Consider the following 23,092-nt stretch of genomic DNA (forward strand, 5'->3'; position numbering starts at 1 on the left):
GATGTGATCTGTGTGAAATCCCAATCCAAGAACACAGTTTCAGATCTGGAGAGTCCTCTCACTCTTCACAGAAAGGATGCAGTTAAGAGTTCGTCCAACAACATGTTAACAATATTCAGTGTTTCAATGTGATGCCAATAACAAAATCTTGAACGTGAGATAAATTTAAAGAAGGTGGTAATGGGCAGCCATTAAAAGAATGTCACAGCAATAAAGCAAGCACCGATTTCCTCTTACTTTTCATAGGTTGTCTGAGACTCAGGCTGAAATGACAATTTTCAAATCTACTGGAAAGAAATTTGAAAACTGTCATTATAGCAGACACGCCTCAAAACTAATGCCTGGACGCAGAAACCAAAAATGTAATTACAAATGCTTTTGCTGAGAGTTTAAGATTTTAGACTGTTAAAGGAATGAAGAAATATCAGTCAATTAAGCTCCTTTGTGAAAAGCCTATGACCACTGAAAACGCTCTTGTGCTCCGACAGCATGAAAACTGAAACACCAATGGGGAACAAACACATTTCTCTTGTGGAGCAACATGACTAATCGTGTTTGTGTGACTTATGTGTGGCTGAGCTGCTAAGCCAGAAGATGGTCAACAGGTAGTTAGCGGTAATGCCAGGAAAAGCATGCCCGCACAAACCAACAGCCCTCACGAGGAGGTGCTTATGGGCTACATCTCTCATTTACAAATAACAGCACGTCCATTTAAAATCATTTAATAAAAGCTTGGATATAAGACCATTTTATACAGCAAGTGTTAAACTGATTTGATGGGAAATCCATTTTTCTGAAGCAACTGAAGTGAGGGTGAAGAGACCCAGACTCTTGCAAGGCATTGTTCAGACATTCAACATTCACCAAAAGTTTGGATCAGATGAAAAAATAAAACAAAACAAAACAAAAAAACAGTGCACTGGTTTTGGGGCCTTCTCCCACTCACCAAGAATATACTCTTCATATACATTTTTTTTTTTTTACTGTAGTTGACAAAAACACTTTTACAAATATATAGATATAGATTTATATATCTCAAATATTTATATAAATAGAAGGTGATTAAAGATCTGGGCATTATCACAAAGTGCAAAAAGGAGAGGGGAGGGTTTACAAAAAAAAAAAAAATACCCAACTGTAATACCTCCGTAAATATTTCATCCATTCAACAGCAAAGACAATGTCCAAAAGTCATTATAGCATTGCCTTAACCTTAGCTGCAATACACTGTAACTTCTTACTACTGTCAACAGTAAGTCAGGGTGGTGCTTCCCAAAAACATCTCAGCGCTAAGAGCATCTTTGTTCTGTAGATAAACAGGGGAGATGGTACTAAGTGTGAAAAATACACTAGCACGGTAAATTATTGTCCCTTGAAGGCAAATTCCCACACAAACCACGTCTGTGAACTGAAAGTAAAACACCTATACTGTGTTTCTGTGATGTTAACTGTGTTGCCTTTCACATATACAGCCATCACTGCTGGCAACAGACTGTTATATACAAACATCTGTAGAGATTTGACAATGCAGCGCCAACACGGATAAGCTGGTAGGCATGTTAGCTGGTCAGCTGTACATCGCGGGTACCCAGATATACCATGTGTATCTACAGCGAGAAAAAACAACACCAAGCCAGGGTAACAAGAGTGATCCGAGAGATTTCAGGCAGATCTCCGTCATCAGAGTCACTGTGGGAAACGTATAACACAAACAGAACTGGTTATGTGCAGCTGACTCGTCGTTAGTGCTCAGATGCTTTTGAGACACAGAGTGAATCCCGGCGATCTCCTCTGAAGCAGTTGGTGAGTACCAGGTGGGAGCGTCGCTCAGGGCCGCACACTCTTATCAATGCTGGATCACGTTAAAATGCTTTCACTTACTTCAGCTTGTTCAGCAGAGCCAGGTGCATTAAAAAATGTACCTTTGAGGCGATTTCATCCGATTAACTTTTTGATTTCTAAAAACCTACAACAGTCTTGACTTTTCTGTTTGCACAATAATATGTATGGAAGTCTATGGAGATGCACAGGGTGATTTAAATTAATTATGCAGTTGCTACCTCGGCACTAGAAACTAAGTCCTCTAACATTTGTAGCTTTGACTTATGGTATTTTGTATCCTTGGTTTTATCAATCAACCATGTTTTTGTCACTATTGCACTATGAAGGCAGGGCAACAGTTCCATGGTTTACCAACATATTAATGTTTCTACTGGATTTAGTTGTACATTTTGATGTGTTAATATGATGCAATTTTGTGATCTGATGCAGGTTGTTTTAGGCACGGATGCAGCAGATTCTTGAGTCCAAGACAAATTTCTCCTACAGAGAAAATAAAGTATATCGGAGCTCATCTTATCTCACTCGGGGCATGAAGTGGATTCTAAACAAATGGCTTCCAAGGATTGGAGACTTAAGTTTGAATTTACACTCAGGAGCTGTATCCGGTCCGCTGCTCTGCACTTGTCTTGCAAAATTATACTGTAGATTTATAAAGGTGATTACATAAGAACAATGTGAGGTTCAAACCCTCATAGTAACAGTAATGTTGTATTTCCAGCGCAGCGACAAAACTGAGCCACCAGGGCAGAGATGGTGCCAGACAAGTTCAATCAGTTGATAAGAAAATAGCCAAATATCTTGACAAACTACCATACTGAGGCAGTCTGGACCTAATTTGAGCCTAAGCTGCATCAGATTGTGGCCAATGACCTGCCTCACTAAGTAGTAAGTGAAAGCATTTTAACTCAGGTCTGACTTGACACACAATAAAACCACCAGGCATAATGGCATTGAGATTAGACCAATCTGTCTCAAACCACTGGAAGAAAAAGACAGCTTTAAAAAAAAAAAATTGACCATTGGAAGAAGTATGAAAAAGGGGGTAACCACAGGCAAACCGGAATGTGGGGCCCTTTATTTTACAATACTAAACAGGGCCTGGTTTCACAAAATCTGCTTGCTAACATCAGCTTTGTCCATTAGCTTGCATTAGACGCACAGTATGGGGCAGGTCTGTTTGGAAACAACGTGAACCCACTGGGAAACTGAAGAAATGTAGGAATCTGAACATGGCTGTCAGCTCGGGCCAGTATCTGATATCCGATGTTGCAATATTTCCATCCATATGCGGCCACATGGCCAACGTTGCAGGACCATATCCAAACCAAAACAGAATGACTGTGCAAGTCTTTTATAGAGATTTAACATGCTGTACGTTTCAATTTCATATTTGGACCAGTGGGCAGAATTCTTAGATGTCCTCAATTCTTAGTTGTTTTGATATTGATTTTGCTTATAATTGTTTGATACGGTTTTCAGTTCTGTTTGGTTAAATTCTTGGCACTGCAGCGATAGTGGCAAGCCACCAGTAACACTGGGACAGATGCAGAAAATAACAGTGATAGTGTGTATATGCAGTCTTAAATATATATATGACAATTCTGAGTGAAGTGCAACTCGTATATAAAACATTTACTTTAGGAGATTGAAGATGAATTTAGAATAAAATAATCACTTTTTAAGCAATTTTGGGTTGGTTAATGCGTATTCCCTGTACTGAATATCATGAAATTTTGATGGGACAATGTTGCAATTTAAAATATAAAATATCATCCAGGCCTAAATGGTGTAACTGTTCATGAAACATTCCTGGATGATCTCAAACAGTGTGTGAAGGGTTTGATCAATGGAATTTGAGCAAACGTGGGTTCAGAACTCAGATCAGAGCTGTTTTTGGTTGATCTTGCGTTTGGTGGGACTGAGGAGACCAGACCTGCCCCGACACATCACATTTCATACACGGCCTGGACACTCAGTGGGAGACAACTAGCCAAACCTCACATTTTTAGGTTGCACGGCTGCACGGAAATGTAATCTCTGTTTTATTTCTACTGTAAGCATGTTTTCCTATCTGGTAAATTTTGTTCATTCAGTGAATGGATCAACAGACGTGGCAGCCACAGTCAAATTTCATATTTGGCTGGTGGCTAGTATCAATTTCAAGGCCTGCTAATGAACAAAACTCATTCAAGAGAGGGAGCTTCTGGGAAACCAGGCCAACCTCATCAACATTACCAAACATAGGACCAAGGTAGGAGGGCGTAATACTCCGTCTTTATCTCATTTTTAGTAAAAGGGGTCAATTATTAATAAATACAAAAATAATAAAAGATATGTACATATTTTTCAACAACTATCATCATAATACTTTCACCTTTTCTCCAAAATGCCATACAAATAATTTGTTGCTCAAAATGTCTCTGTAGCTCAACTCTGGTGGTCAGTAAGAAAAAACAACAACAACGACGACAATCATTTAAGAAACGATAAATTATTATACAAAAATCCAACACCGCAATAATTCCATTTTGGATGCAAGTCCTGACACACAGACAGGAGTTTCTTGCAATATTTAAAACACAAAGAGAAAAAAAACAACAAAAACAAACAAACAGGAACAATCCTCAAAAAAACCTGATTTCTTCCTACACTGAAATGCAATGCATTGACGGGCGTCGTCGGTAGCACAGACGTTTTCTTCCCTTGAATGAACAAGTTCTTGGTGTGGCACTGCTGCAGACTGCTCTCGAGTTGATGAGGAAAGAAGCGAGGGGAAGGAGGACTAAGTGCACTTTGAATGTGGGCATGCTGGGTAGGGAAAGAGGAGGAACAGGGAGTGAAGAGGAGGAAAGGAAACGACAAAGAGAAGTCGACAGAGCTGTCCGAGACTGGGGAGATGAGAAAGAGGAGAGTGAAAGAGAGGGAACTTTTGGCCGACTAATTAGCCAAACAAGGCTGTTGCTACCCCTTCTGACTTTCTGAGGAAGGGAAAGCAGGGAAGCAGAGTTAAAGAGATAAAAAAAAAATGAAAGAAAGAAAAGGGAGATGGGGGTCGTAGCTGAGACTGGAGTCCTACAGTAGTCGTGTCAGTAGGCCCTTCAAGGAACTAACTCCCAAAAACAAACCACAAACTTCTTTCCTGGTCAGGTGACCCGACACAGGAACCAGAAAGAGGAGTCAAGACACAACCAGGAAATCAATGCTGATTGGTTCAAAAATGTCTCCCCTGAAAATAATTGTACAGTGGTGGTTATCATTAGCAATGCCTTTAAAACTTTGCAAACCGAAGCGATTTCCCTTTTCAGAGGGTCAGTTTTTTTGGATTTCACCGTCTTGTTCTGAAAAAGACCGCGACCACAGTGATGCACGGCAGCTTTCCGCCGAAAAAATCCGTCGTTTAATCGGTGGCGCCGGAGGAGCAGAGGTGACCGGCGGGACGTTTATGGGCCTAGCGGTGCGAGATGGCAGGGGCTGGTGCAAACAGGCCCCTGCGATAGACTCCAAAGCCCAGATGTCACAGTGGGTGAACCGAGCTGTCATTGGGTAAATGGGGTGGCATCGCTGAAGTGGAGCAGTCTGATTGGTGCTGTCAGCGGAAGAGTGGTGAGGTCAAAGGTCACAAACTGTGGTGGCCTCCGCAGCTGCCCGACATTCTCTCTGTGGAACAGGTTGCTGTCAGTGATGCAACTTGGCCTGCAGAGAGAGAAGAAGAAGAACATTTTATTCATAAGATACACAACTACTACAACTAATAATAAGAAGAATAATCAATCTGTAATACACTTTGAAACAATTTAGACCAATGAAGCTTTAATTATTATTATATTATTAATTAGTCATGTCAAACGATTCACTGCTCTGTAGCTGTGCATGATCAGGTCTGTTGTTTACTGAGCAGAATCTTTGTAATAAAATTAATTTTAAGTTCTATTATTATGACAATGTAACGCTGAATATAACTCCTCACACCTACCTGTGGATTTTCACACATCTCCCACAATGCTTTGACTGCCTCCATCTCCTCTGTATAAACTACATGAAAACCAGTGCTAACTGTTTCAACTGATCTAAGGAAAAACTTTTGGATTTTTAAAAATATGTATTGTTTACCAGCTTATCTGAAAAACATGTTCTCTGTTAAATTGTCAGACATCCTCGCCACAGTGCAAACTCCTGTCTGACATGGCTTACGCTCGATGTTTGCACTCGTACAATGTGTTTGGAGTCCTTTTTTTAGCGAGCTGGCAGTAACTTGTACAAACCGTGAATGCTCCGTGGGACTGTGCCCAATCTGTACTTGTAATTAGCATTATTAGTTTGTGCAAGTGCAGGGAACAGAGGCAGGAGATGAAACAACAGAGGAGGAAATTCCACTGTGGCTATCTGACAAATGTGACAGGGGAAAAACAACAGACATAAATAAACTGCATCGTGCTATCGAGAGATCGGAGAGCGTGCACAGTGTGTAGCGCCTACCTGTCTTGGGGACTCAGGCCCGGAGGCCAGGATCCCCCCGGTGCTGTTCCCCTTCCTGAAGAGGCTCTCCAGCCCCCCTGCCCTGCTCAGCTTGCTGGCCTTCCCTCCATACGAGCTGGGGCTCCTCCTCTTCCTCCCCTCCGCTCCTCCTCCGTAAGCCAGGGGGCCGGAGGGGGGAGCCGGGGGCAGATGGGGGGTGGAGGCTGGCTCCTTGTTGGGTGAGTAGGGTACACTGGTGGTGCCTGGATCCAGACTGAGAGGAACAGAAAGAGAGGGGGAAAAAAAGAGGAATATGGCCATTTATCATCTGTATGATTTACAGTAAGCTGCTTGGCTCAGGTTCAAACTTTATTGTCCTATATTGGAAACACGGGTGGGATGTTTTTTAGCTAGTGGAAGAGAAAAGGGTATCACAGCCGATTTCTGTGTTGTCCGCTTTTTTGTACTGCACTGCTGCTCCTGATTCCACCCCTGATGTGATTTGTCTATTTTGTGTGGTGTGTTGTTTTGAACCCCGGCTGTAATCAAAATCTCCCTTCTGTGGACAATAAAGATGAGGTGGATTAATTATACTTGTTGTTTGAAGGCATTTAGATATTTGCATTTTATCATTTTGCTGATGCAGCGTGACCTCAGGTAGGGTATTCAATGTCTTGCTCAGGGACACTTGATAAACAAAACAGCTGCTCAGGGGATTGAACCAGTGACCTTGTGGTTACAAGACTGCCTCTCAAACCACAAGGCAAATTTTACTCAGCTAGTTTTAATGACTCCAGAACAGGATGGCAAATTATAATCTCCAAGTTCATAATTTAACTGACAGCATAGCAATATCAACTAATAATGTAATATCTTGCACTCATAAGAAGACAATAAGTATACAAAAAAGTGCCCACATCTTCCCAAATTTGTTGAAAATTGTTTCCACAAGTTCAGTCTCCTTCTGTTCACCTACCTGACTGAAATCAGAACAACATGGCATTCAAGTAAAATTAATCAATTATTTTTTTTCTTGAAATCATTACTATTACTATTATTGTTATTGTTTTAATAGTTACTATGAACTGATTTTGGTAGCCTGTTAATAGCACACTGTCTGGATAACTGTTAAAAAAAAATGTGAGTAAGGAAAATTAGATTTGATGAAATTTTAACATTCCCTGTGAGACACTGCAGCAGCAGAGAGAATAGAGCAAATACAGAGCACTGAAGGTAATGCAACAAATAATATGCACTTGAGATGCTGCCAGGTTAGCAGATGCTTGCATTTAACAGCATGGATGCTCAGTGTGTGCAACATGTGTATTGTTGGCTCTCCACATTATTAGATTTGCAAGACAGATGCACGAATGTTAACTGCTGTCTGTTCACAAAGTCAGGTGTGCAGAGAATAAGAGCGTACTGTATGGGCAAAACGTGAAAACAATTATACATATATGTTTCGCACATTTACGTTTCAGTCCTGTACCCAGTTCAGATCTTATTTTCTTAATTGGATTTGAAAATCACGATCAGTTTTCAACAAGAGGGTGTCACGCAGGTCATTTCACTCTATGACTGAAGAGTAATTTTCTCAACAATATCATAAAATCAGAAATTATTATGGGCTTAAAACTGCACAGGATTTGTTCAGACTGCAGGCAAATCTGATTTCTTTCTCAAATCTGATCATTAGGACTGACTGTTCACATTGTCATTTGCAAGTGACCAAGTTGGATTTCTATATTCAGGCACCATTATGCTACCTGCATTGGTTGCTGCGGTAACAGAGGCATGTGTAAATGCGGTAACTGATGGCACGCTTTTCAAATGTAGAAGTAAAATGACAAAAAGCTGCAGAAAAGGAGTGCACCCCCCATCATCTTTGACTTTATGTCATCATTTATAAGTTGTGATGCACACCTCCATCACAACAGACATCAGGAATAGAGGAGAGAATACGAACGAATATTTATTTATTTATCTATCTATATTTAGTTTTTTGCTGTCCAGTCTGACTCCAATCTGGATATGCCAGAAATCAGATTTGGGCTGGCAGTCTGAACAAGGCCTTAGCTGCATCAATGTGTGCCAGGACTGAGTATTTCTCCACATCCTCACCAGTGTTTCTCTGATTTCACAAAGTTCCCAAAGTTTTGAAGACCTGTCTGGAAATGATCAAATTAACTTTTCACACACCTGTTCTGAGAATTGTGGCTTTGAGACCCATCAGCTCTGGAGAGCCAGTCCTCTGCCCTGCTCCCCATCCCGTTTCCCCCACGCCCCGGCCCTTTTTTCCAGCTTGGGGTGGCGGCCATCCCCCCTGAACCTTGGAAAGCCGGATGATAGCTGCTGCCGTTTTTCTTGTGATTATCCACAGTCGGAAACAATGACGAAGAGGAGTAGGAGGAGGATGAGGAAGAAGAGTTTTTTCTCTTCTTGGTTCCCGCTATAGAATCCTCCATCTCTCTGGATGGGCGGCTGGCTTTATGTGTGCCATTACGGGCTTTACCAGGCGTGGAAGCAGGGGCTGGGGGTTGTGGAACGTCTCGGGTGCTGAACACCCCGGCGGTGCAGGAGAAGGGGTTGGAGGGGGGAGAGAGGACAGGAGGGGTGAGGGAGGTGGGAGAGGGGGAGAGAGTCTGCTGGGATGAGACAGCGGAGGAACCAGAGCAGGAGAGAGAGAGGAGGCTCTCGGCAGCCAGCGGCACCTTCCTGTATCACAGAGGACAGGACCATTTAAATGAGCAACGCGCCAATAAGGCTGTTTCACTGCCGATAAAGATTCAGAGCACTAAACTTTAAGTACCGATCAATACATCTCTTCCACTGAACAACACAAACTGGGGTTATTAGTTTGGGCCCTGAACAGAATAACAAACATTTTCCTATATTTATTTATCTTAGGGAGTTAAATTCAGAATACTGTATGATTGTCTCACCTGATCTGGGATTCAAACCAGATTCAGATTCAAACTCTGGTCAACACCTGTTTCCTGAACCTACTGGGAAGTGTTGTTCCTTTGCAAAATTTGAACAGTGGCTAGATAGATAGCTTGGATTTACATTTACACCTGATATTAAAATGGATCTCTGGTGAACACACTAAAATCAGATTTCTCTTTTGCTTGTAAAATGCAGTCTGCTTCATAAGTCGCTTTCTCTCATAATGTTTACATCCTTTCAGATTGACAATAAGTACTTCACTTTACTTGTTCCTTGTTCACAAATATTCTCACAAATGATATCTCTGTACATTTGCACATGGATGGACATGGATCCACGTGTACAGAGACAGAAATATACATTAACACACGCACACTTATACGCACCTCCACATCTGGGCATTGAGGTGTTTCTCCACCATGCTCTGGAGCGCTAGCCTCATCCTGTCCCATCGCCTGTCAAACACATAGTGGCCTCGTCCCATGAGCCTGCTGCTGAATACACAACACTGGAGAGACGGAGAGAGGGAGAGACAGGGTAAGAGAGAGAGAGAGAGGGAGAGAGAGGGAGAGAGAGAGAGAGGGAGGGGGGGCACAGGGATCGGCAGAGATGGATGGGGATTGCGATGCAGAGAGGGATAAAAAGGAGGAAAATGAGATAAAGGGCACAGAGAGAGGGTAAAGAGGAAAAAAAAGGGATGAGAGAGAGATGGACAGCAGAGAGAAACAGGCATCAAATGAGAGGCAGAGTGGGACATAGACAGGAACAGAGGACCAACACAGAGCACAGACAGAAAAAGTCCAAATTAACGTTGACAGATATGAAGGCTGATGAAACATGCAACCAACGCTGAAACTGACTTCTTGACCTCACCCGTTTAGAGATCTGAGCATCATCTAAAGGGACTGGATGGATGTAAAATGAACAGATTTAAAGATCCCCTAAGCCAGGATGATATCACTAAATCACCCATATACATAAGAGCTTCTTTTTAAATAGGGAGCTTGCCTGGCCACCCCAGGACAGCCAATCCTTTTAAAATCATTGGTTCAACAGCATATGCTGTATAGTTAAAAAGAGACAGGAAACTGAGTCATGAGTCCTTCCTGTGACCCACTTTTTGATCTTGACCTGGATTTTGAAATACACTGTAATAGACAATTCTCTATCAGTCCTATCTTTTTGGACAAAGGTGACAACAGTGAGTACGAGTGTTCAGTTTGGCTGATGGAAAGAGCAACATTTCCTTTACATGCATTTGGCTGCAGTAGTCCCTGCAGCACTGAAGATGTAAATGTGATGATATCATTCAACATCTATCAGTACTGATCCTGAAATGGGCCTCAGACCGAATTCTGGGCTCAAATTATGCTGTGTTCATGAAGCGGGAACCGGGAAGTTTCCAATTTCTGAGTAGGAAAAATCCACATGAGCGGACTTTGAACTTGTAATTCCTGGTTGGACACTCGGGACTTTCTCAGAGCTCTGATTTATCCAAGTTCTGTGACATCCTCCAACCAAAATAAGCAACATGGTGACATCTGTAGCGCTTACAGCCCAATCATGTAGGTCATAAGAGGAGCACACAGGTAGAACAAAAGCCCATATACTGTAAATGAATAAAAAAATCATTACATAATAATATAAAACAAAGACTTTCTTTCTTTCAAGAGGTTTCGCCGATATTCCCAAGCTTTTGCTGCTGTGAAAACAGCCAAAAAATGCAATTTTGTTCCAAGCTCAACCACTTGCTCTGAGGTGGGAAACAGGAAGTTCCAAGTCAGAAACACACCGGTTCCCACTTTTCATGAACGCAACATTGTCCCCAAACCTACACCTACAAAAAAACTGACAGCACACAGCAGGTATGAGCTGTGGTCGAGCCTGAGCATGCAGAAAGCACACTTCCCCTCATTGCTGAATAAAAGTAGACACTGTGGGATAAATAGAAATACTGTGGGATAGAAGCAAATCCTGAGTTTCTCTTAAGAGCAACACCCAAGGATTTGGGCATTGACAGCTTGATTGCCTTGATACTGCTCCCAAGGGTTTGAATGCCCTGAGGTAATGAAACCTTTCCCACATGCACAGAACAATGTAAACCTTTAATTCAGGTGAAAAACTATGAAAATGCCCAGCAGGAGAATTCCCTCCTTTCTCTTGAGCCGATCCTGCTACTAGCTTCTGCATACTATCTAATGAAGCATCATTGCATGAAAAATAATGTACTTGAAAAAACTCCAGTAACAATATTGAAATGCAGTTCAAAAATGCAAATGTGCATGAAAGCTCCAGTTGAGTAATCCCACACAAATTCTAAAAGTTTGGTGTGAAGAGCCCATCGCATAGTTGGCAACTCTGATATTCATTCAAGTATGGACTGCCCTTGATTTATATTATTTGCTCTATATGAATCCAGGTAGGGCTTTTTTGGCAGGGCACAAGCTCTTTTTCAGCACTGCCCTGCTTCACACTCACATCTGGGAGTTGCCCAAGTCTTTGGCATGGTGAAGTAAATGTTGGACAAAGAAAGAAGCACAAAGTGAGCAGCTGTTAAGGAGGAGAACCGCTCTCAGTATAGGAAGAGGACAAATTTAAGACCAGTTAAGACCTTTTTAAATACTACATGGAATTTAATTCAAGAGTAATTTAAAATCAAAGCCAACAAAACAAGCCCATTTTCAATCAAATAACCGCTAATGAAGGTTTTTAAACTACAAATGAGTGGTTTAAGAAAAAGGAAAACAGGAAATTAATTGTTTTGGGACAATTATGGTTACAAAAGCAGTAACAGTAAACAAATGGGAGGAAAAAACTGCTTTGTGTATTGAGCTGACCTTGTTCTGCTTTAATCAAAGAGTGGATATCAAAGGAAATGTGGTATTTCATAGTTTAAAAAAAAAGACCTTTATATCAATATGTTGTACTGACTTACATTTAGATAATTTATTTTAAGTCTTTTTCTGTCATGAAAGACTTACAGATACCTTGCAGTAACTATTCAATCATGTGGAAGATGATGCTTGACTCATGCATTTTGAAATGTCTTGCCCTCATATCATAGTGCTCAGCCAATGAGTGTTATTTTGTGAATTACTGTATCATAACACAGAGTTTCATAAACCAATACTGTGGTGCTTACCCCTAGTGGCCGCGGGTGGTGAGTGGAGTAGGGACAGGAAGGCCTGTCGGTGTCCTCTGGGGTCTCTGCGTCTCCCTCATCGCTGGAAAGCCGACCGCCATCCCCCGCTGTCCTGAGCCCGCTGTGGGGAGACAGCTCTGGGATCGAGGCCGGGCCAGGCGCCGGCGCGGGGGGCAGAGGACTGGAGGCAGAAGTGGCTGAGCCTGGGACCCTGGGTGGAATATGTCACAGGCAGGGGGGGAGGATAGAAGGAAAGAGAGAGGAGGGACAAGTTAAGAGGAAGACGAATCACAGAAGAGGAGAGGAGGAGAGAAAAGGAGGAGGAAGAAGAAAAGAAGGGCGGAGGAGGAGAGACCGGAAGAGAGGGAAAGGCAGAGTCAGCATGGAGATGGAGAAAAAAAATTGATAACGAGAGGGCCAAAAAAAGGAGAAACAGGGGCAAAGTCAGAGGTAAGATGGAGCAACAAGGTGAAAAAAGGAAGAAAAAAATAAAATGAAGAGAAAGAAAGAAAGAAAGAAAGAAAGAAAGAAAGAAAGAAAGAAAGAAAGAAAGGAAGAATTAACGCTAATGGCTAACGTTCCATCTTTACTAACACCTGCAAATACTGTTTGCTATTGAGGCGAAAACCCAAACACCTTCCATCTTAAAATAGATGACGCTTTTTAAATAGAAACGGGAAGCAGCTTTTCTACGTAATGTCCCTTTCCCAAGGTCAGATGTTCTCTACTTTCACTATTGTCTCTGCTGCTGCTGTTTGTTGTTTCCTGTGCTGGTGACTTTACAGCACTTTAGTTTACAGCATCCCCTAGTGGGGGAAACATGAACTGACGAGGATTCCCCCTTGTAACAGGTGGGTTCACCTCAGGTGAAGCTGAGCATGCACAGGATTTCAGACAACTGCAGTTTCAACAGTCCACGCAGGCTGGCGGTGTCACTATGCCTGCATCAGTGTGTGTTTCTCTGTTTTGCATGTATGCAAAGCAAGGGAGGTAGTAACTAATTTTAGATTTTAGGAAAAATACATGGCTTATTGTGACTGCCTTACATTGTACTTGTTAAATTTGGACATACTGTGTGTGCATGTTATCCTGCTTTTGTCCATCCTGACTTTTTTTTTTTTTTTTTAAGTGTAGGAGTTAGGGATGAAGATTTGGCTCCAAAGGCTGCAGTTAAAGGTTTAATAATATACATGTGTGTTCTGCCTACCTTGGCATGTGTGCACTCATAATTATTACTATTACATGACACTCTCTTGGTCCCTGTGAGGAAATTCTTCAGTTTTTTGCTTCAGTAGAGCTTGAACTGGGCCTCATATTTTAAGCCTGAGCAAATGTGGCTGAGAAAACCTGACCACCACCAACCAGAGCCTCAACTGAACCTGACATTTATATTGTAGACATTTATCTATAGGCTTTTCATGAACTGTAGGCTACGTAGTGTCTGCAGCCTTGATGAAAGGTAAATTTCTACTGAACATCAGGCTAATTGACACAGGTGAAAGCAAAAAAAAAAAAAAAAAAGAAAGAAACTTGACATATGTTTTATGGGGTTATCAATTGAGACACATTACAGTATGGCTAAACTACTCTAACAGAATCATTTCAAATGTTGAGACAGGACCACTGATGAGTTCAAGGTACTGGTGATGGAAATTAGCCTCAGCTATACACAAGTCTACAGTACATCAGACACTGTGTCTGCAATAGTCGGTGTTCTCTGTGCTTCTGCGTTACAAGTAAACACATAAACTAGTCTTGTGGGTAATGAACAAATAAAACCCATAAAACCTATGTCAAGCTTCTTTTTTTGAAAATCCTTATTTTCGCTTGTGTCAAGCTTCTTTTTTGGAAGAGTATGTATCCAATATCCATTAAAAATTAAAATGGACGCACAAAAACGACACATAATCTGAAACCTGAGGCTAAAAACTCGACCCGACCCAGCCCTGATAGTTGAAATTTCTGTGCTGTCTGAACCCAAATCGACCTGACAGGAACAGTCGGGTCCCGTCAGGTTCGAGGAGCCATCTCAAGCTCTAGTCTTCAGGGAGGAGCAGCACCCCTGGGAGTCAGCTGCCACTCAGTGTCATGCATTTCATCAAGGTGGATGCGTGAGCCTGGGTCTTCTGCTAGAACAATAATTCACTGGGCCAGCCTGCCACCATGTGTTGTCCTACCCTGGTGTTTGTGATGCAGTGTGGTAGCGTACCTGGGTATGTGTGCATTTGCCAGGCGTAGCTTCAGCGTGGACAGGGGTCGACCGTTGGGGCAGTGGGGCTTGCTGGGCGATGCGGTGTCTTGTGACGTAACGCTCTGGCTGCCGCCTTCCTTCCTCGCCTGTCCTCCTTCCCTGTCTTTATCCTTCTCCTTGGCTCCCTCCTTCTCCTTCACTCGCCCCTTGTGCTCAGCCAGGAGGATGTCAAAATGTTTCCTTCGGCCGGGGACGGCTCGGCGGTGTGTTAAAGAGTGTGTCTGAAGAACATAATACAGATCAAGAGGTTATTAGTAGGTTCACGCTTGCCTTTTGACATCTTTGCACAAGAGTAGTGTGAGATACTAAGGCACAAGCTTATATCCTGGTTAGCATGAGAAACTTTGAGTGGCCCTTGCCTCCTTAATCTGATGCATTTCCTGTTGAAAGAGAAGGTTGGGGCAGGGCATTACATACAGACGCATCTTTCAAAAGTATAAACCAATGGGTGATGAGTTAGGGAGAAAAGAGCAGTTTTATTTGATGGGAGGAGCGTGAATGTTCAAAAATGTGGTGTTTTTAGCAGTTGAAAACTTTATTCACGCTAAGTGGTTCAGCATGACATCACTGTGCAAGATGTTTATCATTAAATGGGTAGATATTCTGGCAGGAAAAATTCGTTAACAAGTTGAAAAAGTTTTCCCATTTCACTGTGACTTTAAATCACTTCAGATCAACAGCACCAGAGCCGGGAGGGATTCAGCGTCAAACTCAAAGACATTTCAACACTGGTAAATATTGCCTGTGGCTGCTCAGCTTGTCTAGCCTTCCAGCTACATTGGCATGTGATAAACTATCATTTGGACTTCAAACTGTTCTCTAAAAACTTTTGCCGTTGTTGCTGTATTCAATCCATGGTCATTTTCTGGAGAAGGTCTGCAAAAGGTTCAAATGCTTCAAAGGGTTCAAATGCTGGGGTCCAAAAACGGTTCAAAAAGGTTCAAATGCTGAGGAAAACAAATATTCATTTCCTCACCACAAATCCAGACTGCAAAAATATGCAGAATAGGTATGGAGACATCTTACACTAATGTGCCTCTGAAGCAAAGCAAACAAACCAACAAAAAATAGGACGCCGGCAGCGCAGCTTTTCTATATATGATTCAGGAATCCACAGTAGATATTGAATCTGAAAGCAGGAGAAAGAATGGAAGCCATTTGGAGCCACAAATAATACATTTGGACTCTGCATTTATCTCAGGGTGACATTTTATACTTTTTATTATGCAAAGTGTCTGCAACCTGTTTGTTAGGATGCCACTTTCTTGGGAAAGTCTAAAAATGAGGTTTTAAGAGAGCGGCTCCCACTGCTGAAGAATCCTCAAGAATCTTGGAGAAACATTGCATTCTGTTAAAAAAATAATAATAATGATAATAATCAAAGGGGACACTTTGGTAGACATGGTGATTAATCTCATCAACCACTCCATGGAAACCGACACGCTAGCCTAATATATCCTTTATCACTTAATGACCGGTTTGAAATTATCAGTAAAGGCTGCTAGGGGTAATTAAAGGGCAGTAAAATAAAATATTAGTGCTCCAAGATGTTCCGGCCTCACCCAACATCTATAATTACGTTGTCAAGGGCAGTCTAGCCTCTCTAATGCTTAAGCACTGCTACCCGGTATTAACTGAGATCTGGGGGGTGCAGACCCATCAGAGACAGAGAGACAGGAACATATCTGGAGTTGGAGGCCAAGAGTATATGAAGGCCCTCGATGTTTTAATTCCCATTAACAAAACAAGGTGCCATGCTGGTCAGCTGACACAACACAAGGACCAGGTAAGAGTGGGCAGGACAAAACTAGGATATGAACACACAAAAAAAAAATTAAATCTATCAATTAATCGATACAGTTGAGTACTGCCATATTTTTCCACAATACATCAATTCTGCAATCCCTTGTATAGATATGTATTGTTAATGTGCTTCATTTTCATAGGATATTATGACTTCTACACCTTAGTGCACTGTATTAACTAAGTGCTTAATCTGTTTTAATTACCGGAATGGTAACTTTGGAATTAATTTGTTTGTCATCCGATTTATCAGATAATATGTTGTGCTGTTTTACTTGTCTAACCACAGTGTTATACATTAAGTTGAATTATAAGCACTATTTATGCATTCTCAGTCAATTTTGTAGAATATTGTGTAGTGATACAAATTATTGCATTGTGAGGTTCTGATCAACAGCCAGCCATAGTGGGGGTATGTTTGTCTGCATAAGGATATCCATACAGGTAGAAGTTTGGTGGATTGTCACGCACTAGACAACATGTGTTCATGCGCAAATTTGAAATGCACAGATCCCTTCAGATGAAAGATGAGTCGATGAGTTTGGATTGTTTTTGTGTGTGTGCGTGTGTGTGTGTGTGTCTGTCTGTTACCTTGCAGGTGAGAGACCGCGTGCAGGGCCGTTTGCTCTCAGGGTCCTGGACTCCACAGTGCTTGTTAGGATCAAACACTCTCCCTGCAAAACACACACATGGGTTACCCCGGGGCAATACTTGAAGACAATTGCTTATTCATTCTTTCCTTCCTTCATTTTAAGCAGCAAAACTCATTTACTGGAGGCATCACAGCACCATGAGTGCATTCATTTAGTTACTGAATACGATCCAGATCTCCATTTGCTCCCCGATTCACTCACTAACATGTTTGTCCATTTTTTCGCATATTCATTTGTTCACTCTCGGCCTTCTGCAGCAGTCTGCTGCCAGTCTAAGAGTAGTACTATGTGAGAGGTTAGGAGTAACTTGTTCAGTTGCAAACAGAAAAACAGGACAATGAAGCATCTATGTTGTAATACTCTACGCTGAGCCAAATCACTGTTGACAGGCGCACTGACAGCGTGGCAGGAGTCGTCTGTGACTGACAGCCCAACCATCTCTGTAGTGGCTGACTGAATCTACAGGGAAAATGCACTTTTTTATGATGAAATGTAACCCTCAACTTTTTGTCATTTGTTAGTCTGCAGTGAATTATATATTTTTTAAAGATTCTTCTTATGGCAATTCTGTTTTATGTGATGAAATCCTGCAGATATGAGGAGTAGGTTAGAAAGGAACAGGAAAAGATTTGGGAAGTTTATTTTTATTGCATTTATGCTTTTATTGGACAGTACAGCAGAGACAGAGAAAAAAAAAAAGAGGGGAGACGGCAAAGGAGATGACAAGCAACAAAGGCCCCGGGACAGACACGACCCCAGGATGCCCAGGCCACATGGCATGCACCTCAGACCACGGAGCCATCAGGACGCCCAGTAAAGAACATAATGGTTTATTCAGTCACCAGCACATGTCAGATGTTTATTTAATGAAATGTACTATACATATCTACAAAAGCGGCTTACATAAGAACAAAAACCAAGAAAAAACAAGATAAATTGCTAACTAGCTCCTTGGCGGCTGCTCCTTAAAAGAGCTGGATGCTTTTAGAAGTTGAAAACAGCTGAACTTTTTCAGAAAAGCACTTTGATGTCAACCATTATTTTATTTCAATTTTTTTTTTTTTAAATCAACTGGCCAATGACTGCAAAGAATGACAGAGAAGAGCCGACATGACACTGTCATTGTAAACAAGATGGAGATGGAGGAGAAAATATCGGTAGAGAGACTCTAACGGTGTTTTCCTAAATTTTCTATTAAGTGAAGTGAAACGGAAAAATTTGTTAACATATTTAATTCTAAGGGATTCATTTGTCATCCTAGGTCTAGTGGTAATTGTTAAGACAAACTGAATTCATGGAACTCTTTAAAAACAAGCTTCTGTGAACTGTCTGTGCGTAAACTAATGGTGCTCCACAACTGTGACAAATAACCTCCAATCAGCAGGGTATCTTAAATACGGTTATTGTCAGGGGGCTGTAATCTAGCGCTGGCCTTTGCTATAATCCCTGTCATCTTTGTGTGTGTGTGTGTGTGTGTGTGTGTGTGTGTGTGTGTATGTGTAGCGTGAAAGTCAACAGCTCTGGTGGATACAGGTAGATAGACACATAGTTATATGTATACACAAGCACTCAGACATGATCATTCTCACATCTCACGGTTTCCTGCCGACTGAAATAAAAATAAGGAGTCATGGTTGTCACGATATGTCAACAGGATACTTGAGGAACGAGAGAGAGGGCAAATGTGAAGAGAGGCTGAGTGAAACAGAGAAGAGAGGGAAGCCAAAAACGGAATACAGAAGGAAAAGTAAACTGAGAAACAAGAGGAAGAAGAGGAGAAGGGGAAAGAGAGAAAGCCAGAGCGCGGAGGGTGAGAAAAGCAAAAAATAGGGCAGAGTAGAGAGAGAAAGAGAGAGAAAAAAAGGGAGGTCGAGGCAGGACAGAGAGAGTGTGTGAGGGAGCGAAAGGGAGAGGATGAAAAAATATAGAGAGACACAGGAGGTGGGGAGAATTTTTAAAAAGAGAAGCAGCTTTTGGCAGCAGGGGCTCATGAATTAGAGTGTGTAAATCAGAGGCTTGGAGCGCAGCGAGACACAGCACAAATGTGGAGACACGGGAGAGAGGAAGAAAGAGGAGAGGAGGGGGAGGAAGGACAAAGACAAAGATAGGAGAAAACGAAAGAAACAAAAGAGCAAACCCTGACATTAAAATGGTTCGTAAGAATGTATTTGCATGATGGCATCTCTTTATCTGTTTGTCCTGGTTATGAAGCCTGTCCTGACCTCTCTCACTCTGAGAGGACCGGCCCACCAGGTCACCTCGCTGGTATTTGTAATGTACTTGACAGTAAAATTAATTCACATGCAGAGGAGGTGAACAAAAAAAAAAAAAAAAAAAAAAAAAAAAAAAAATCAAGAGAATACAGATGGTTAATGGAAAGGAGAGAGTGACTAAGAGAGAAAGTAAAAGAGACAGGGAGATCATGAGAGAAGAGAGAGCTCAAGAGAAGCATAGAGACATTGAAAGAAAAATAAAGAAGAGGGAGAGAAAGTTATTAAGAACTGTAGGGAGGCGCCTCTCCCTTTCCAAAACACACAGCCCCCAACACCCCGCCAGTGACCTGTCTGCAGCCAAACTCTGAGCGCTGGACACTTTCCAAAGGTTACTGAGATAACACTGGTTTGTGTGTGAGCTTCTGAGTGTTGTTTGTGCGCACGCATTAGGAGCCACTATTAGTCTTTTACAGTAACTTGCAGTGCCGTGCCAGGAATTTTCAAACTTTTTCAGTGCAGGAGTTATAAAAGCAGCAACTGTTGACAATCTGCCCATGAGCAAGGCACTTAATCTTCATCTGTGCCAGTGGAGCTGCATGCTGGCCAGCGGCAGAAGACTTTGTTTGCAGGAAGGAAGTGCGAATGTGTGGAACTGTGTCAGTGTAAAAGAGGGTGTCGCTGAAAAAAGAGGATGCATGCACAGCTGATTTTCCCTGGACGGGATCCAAAATTAAAACCCACCAAGCACTACATGTGGGTAAAAAATAAATAATCTGGTGTCACTGGTCCCTTGGTCAGTAAAGTAATTTTCAAATGGCAATGGAAGGCCAATTGAGAATAGTGATATTTACTGCAGAATTGTTGCTCATGTGATCTGGATATTACACTTGGCTATATTGTGATTTCGATATTATTTTGATTAAATGTCAGCTCTAGTGGCATCACAACAATGCTGGAGCACCAAAAGGAAATTACTCTTATGAAATAATGTATGACACAATTTTTTTCTGGTAAAAAAAAAACTACCCCTAGGCATTAAACTGTCTCACTTCACCTGCCACTGACATTCATTTTGGACCCCGTCCCTGAATGAATTTTAAAATAACCATCTACAACTAAACATGTGAAAGTACAGAAGATATAAGGCACTTGCCATCAGTTTAATTCGAAACTGACCTGAAAGTCTTTTGTGCGACCTGGACGAGGAAGTCTTAGTTCCGTTTTGGTGCTTCCTCTCCAACGGCGAGGCTGATGACAATGAAGACGGTGGGGCGCTGGTTCTGTGGGAGGGCGAGGGTGACGGGGAGGGTCTGCGGTCCAGCGGGGAGGGAGAGGGGGTGGACGACGGTCGTCTATCCAGGGGAGAGCGCGCTGGGCTGGGCCGCCCGTCCAGAGAGGACGGAGGCGTGGCAGAGTGCGGCGTAGACGGCCCGCCGGTGACGCGGCCGTTCACAAGCTTTTCGCCAGAACGCTGGGAGGCTGGGGGAGTGAGGGAGGGGGGTTTGAGGGAGGAGGGGGAAGGGGAGGAAGAGGAGGAGGAGGAGGAGGAGGAAGAGGTGAGGCGAACGTGGGATGCTGCGTCGGCGCGGCTGAGGCATGGCATCTTCTCCAGGCTTACGACTGGAAGGGAGACACTGGAGAGATAAAAGAAAGGTAGAGAAGCTGAAGGTGAGTTATATACACAACCTGGCTAAGTAACAGAGAGAGAATAATGAAGGTGGGAGGAAGATGAAAGCAGGGATATGAAAAAAAAGAAAAAAGTAAATAAAGCAAGAGACAGAGCGGAGAGGGGAGAGAGACAAAGTAAAGGCCAGAGAGAAAGATGTAGGGAGGAAAAGATGAAAGGAGAGAGAAAAACAGTAGAGCGGTAAAGTTGCACGAGTGAGGAAAGTGGGGAAGAGAGGATGGAAGAAAGAGAAAGAAAAGAAGAAATAATCTTCAAATGTGCGTAGCGACATCAAGTGCCAGTTCGGGATGTGAAATTAAACAAATTCAAACGCTGATATCTTTGACTGAACTCCCCCAAAGCAATATTGTTACAACATTGTAATGCTTTCATATAATATGCTTTCATAAGATATTTATATGAGAATTTTGATAAACAGTCATTAGTATTGTGGATATGACGACGACACACCTATGCAACATCACAATATCATAATATCCAAAATCACAGATGATAACTAGTCTAACATCACGATAATACGATATGGCTTTATTGTCCAGCCTTAGTGTCTTTTTCTGTAAATATGATATTCCAAATGATGCTGATGAGTATATCAACAGATTAAAAGTTATACATGAGAGGGTTTAGAATTTCTTCAGAATTTAAACATTTTACTGATCACTTTTAAAGCTAAATTGGGTTGTGGCTGCCAACTTTATCTTAGACCTTGTAATTCCCTAGGACCTAGTTCACACGTGTCTCATTGGGACTTCTTATTTTTACTGTATCATTTCATAAGCATGATGTCTGTTTTTATTTAATGGTTAAAACACAGTTAAATGGAGTTCATTTTAAGGAAACTGGTTTTCTGCCAGCAGAGAAAAAAACAGAATGGCTCAAATCGAGCTGGGTATTACTCATAAAATGATGAATAGCACTGCTCCATCCTACTTTTCCAACTACTCTGATCGTGTAAGAGATAATGATAATTACAGCAGAAGAGGTAGTTTCACTAACTTCATTCATTCAATCATACAGATTCAACACTGGCCTCGGCAAAAATACTTTTCTGTGCAGCTACAGCACACTGGAACAAACTTCCAAGCAATTCCATCAAGCAATTCCAAAGTAGGTTCTTAAATAATTCATCATCCATTAGAAACCAAAGTGTTCATGGCCTCTGGATTTTTCTTTGCCTGGCTTTCCATCTATGAATTGATTTGTCATTGATCAAGGAATTACTGAGGATCAAATCACTGCCATTTTTGTCTGCCATGTCCATTAGTCATTTTGTCAGTCTCCATGAGGACCACAGTGGAAATAACCCTTAGGCTTTCTTCTGTTTTCATCCTCGACAATTTTTTGAATGTAAATGAAGATGTGTTTTTGTTTTTTTTTTGCTTGTACTTTTTTCCCTTCACAAACGACTGTGTTATAAATCTATCAATCAAAACCACGCTGTAAACTCTGTCTTACAAAGTGTAACACAAAAAAAGTTTATTGATATTGAAATAAAGGCAATACATTCAGAGTTTAAGTGCATCAGTATGTCATCGTATTAAAGGCAAAAGCATGTGCTCACCATGTCTTGTTGCGTGCGCCCTTGGGTGGGTAGACAGCGAGCGGGGCCTTGCTGAAGCGGGAGTGGGGGTAATCCTTGGGGACCCTGAAGGCCAATGTGTCCACGGAGCTGGGGGCCACAGCGGGGGCCTTCGGCTTCATGGGGACCAGCGGGCTCCTAGAGGGAACCGGGGAACTGTGGCGCTTCTCTGAAAGAGGAACAAAACCAGGAAAGAGGCAGGTGTCTGAGTATAAATGCATATGTACGCACAGGAAAACACGCATGCATACCAACACATACACATACACACACACAAACACACACACTTCAAGGTCAACAAATCAACTCCAGATATTCCCTGCTTCTAACAAGATGCAAACTTAAATTGTAAAAGATCATGTATTGCCAGATGGTACTTTTTGGGAATATAATATCGTGATCAGACATAGGTCAAATTGTTTTATCCTAGGTGCCAGATGGCTGGGTGATAATGTGGAAGACAATACAATTGGAGCCATCAATTTAGAGTACTTTTCTGTAATTAGTAACTTGCCTGACAT

General features: G+C 42.0%; 1 protein-coding gene across 2 annotated transcripts in view; it reads right to left on the reverse strand.

Annotated features, from left to right (window-relative positions):
- Positions 1 to 706: 706 nt before the first annotated feature.
- Positions 707 to 23,092, reverse strand: part of atxn7l1 (ataxin 7-like 1) — a 39,389-nt gene continuing 17,003 nt past the window's right edge. For both annotated transcript variants that reach the window (XM_030045619.1, XM_030045620.1), the window contains 9 exons: positions 22,554 to 22,740; positions 20,482 to 20,939; positions 17,031 to 17,113; positions 14,595 to 14,857; positions 12,386 to 12,596; positions 9,630 to 9,751; positions 8,497 to 9,012; positions 6,319 to 6,571; positions 707 to 5,535 (listed from right to left, as the gene is read on the reverse strand). In XM_030045619.1, the coding sequence (XP_029901479.1) occupies positions 5,518 to 5,535; positions 6,319 to 6,571; positions 8,497 to 9,012; positions 9,630 to 9,751; positions 12,386 to 12,596; positions 14,595 to 14,857; positions 17,031 to 17,113; positions 20,482 to 20,939; positions 22,554 to 22,740 (2,111 nt within the window). In that variant the 3' untranslated portion in view covers positions 707 to 5,517. The remainder of the gene's footprint in view (positions 5,536 to 6,318; positions 6,572 to 8,496; positions 9,013 to 9,629; positions 9,752 to 12,385; positions 12,597 to 14,594; positions 14,858 to 17,030; positions 17,114 to 20,481; positions 20,940 to 22,553; positions 22,741 to 23,092) is intronic.

This window comes from Myripristis murdjan, chromosome 23 (genome assembly GCF_902150065.1).
Source record: "Myripristis murdjan chromosome 23, fMyrMur1.1, whole genome shotgun sequence".
Classification (NCBI taxonomy): Eukaryota; Metazoa; Chordata; class Actinopteri; order Holocentriformes; family Holocentridae; genus Myripristis; species Myripristis murdjan.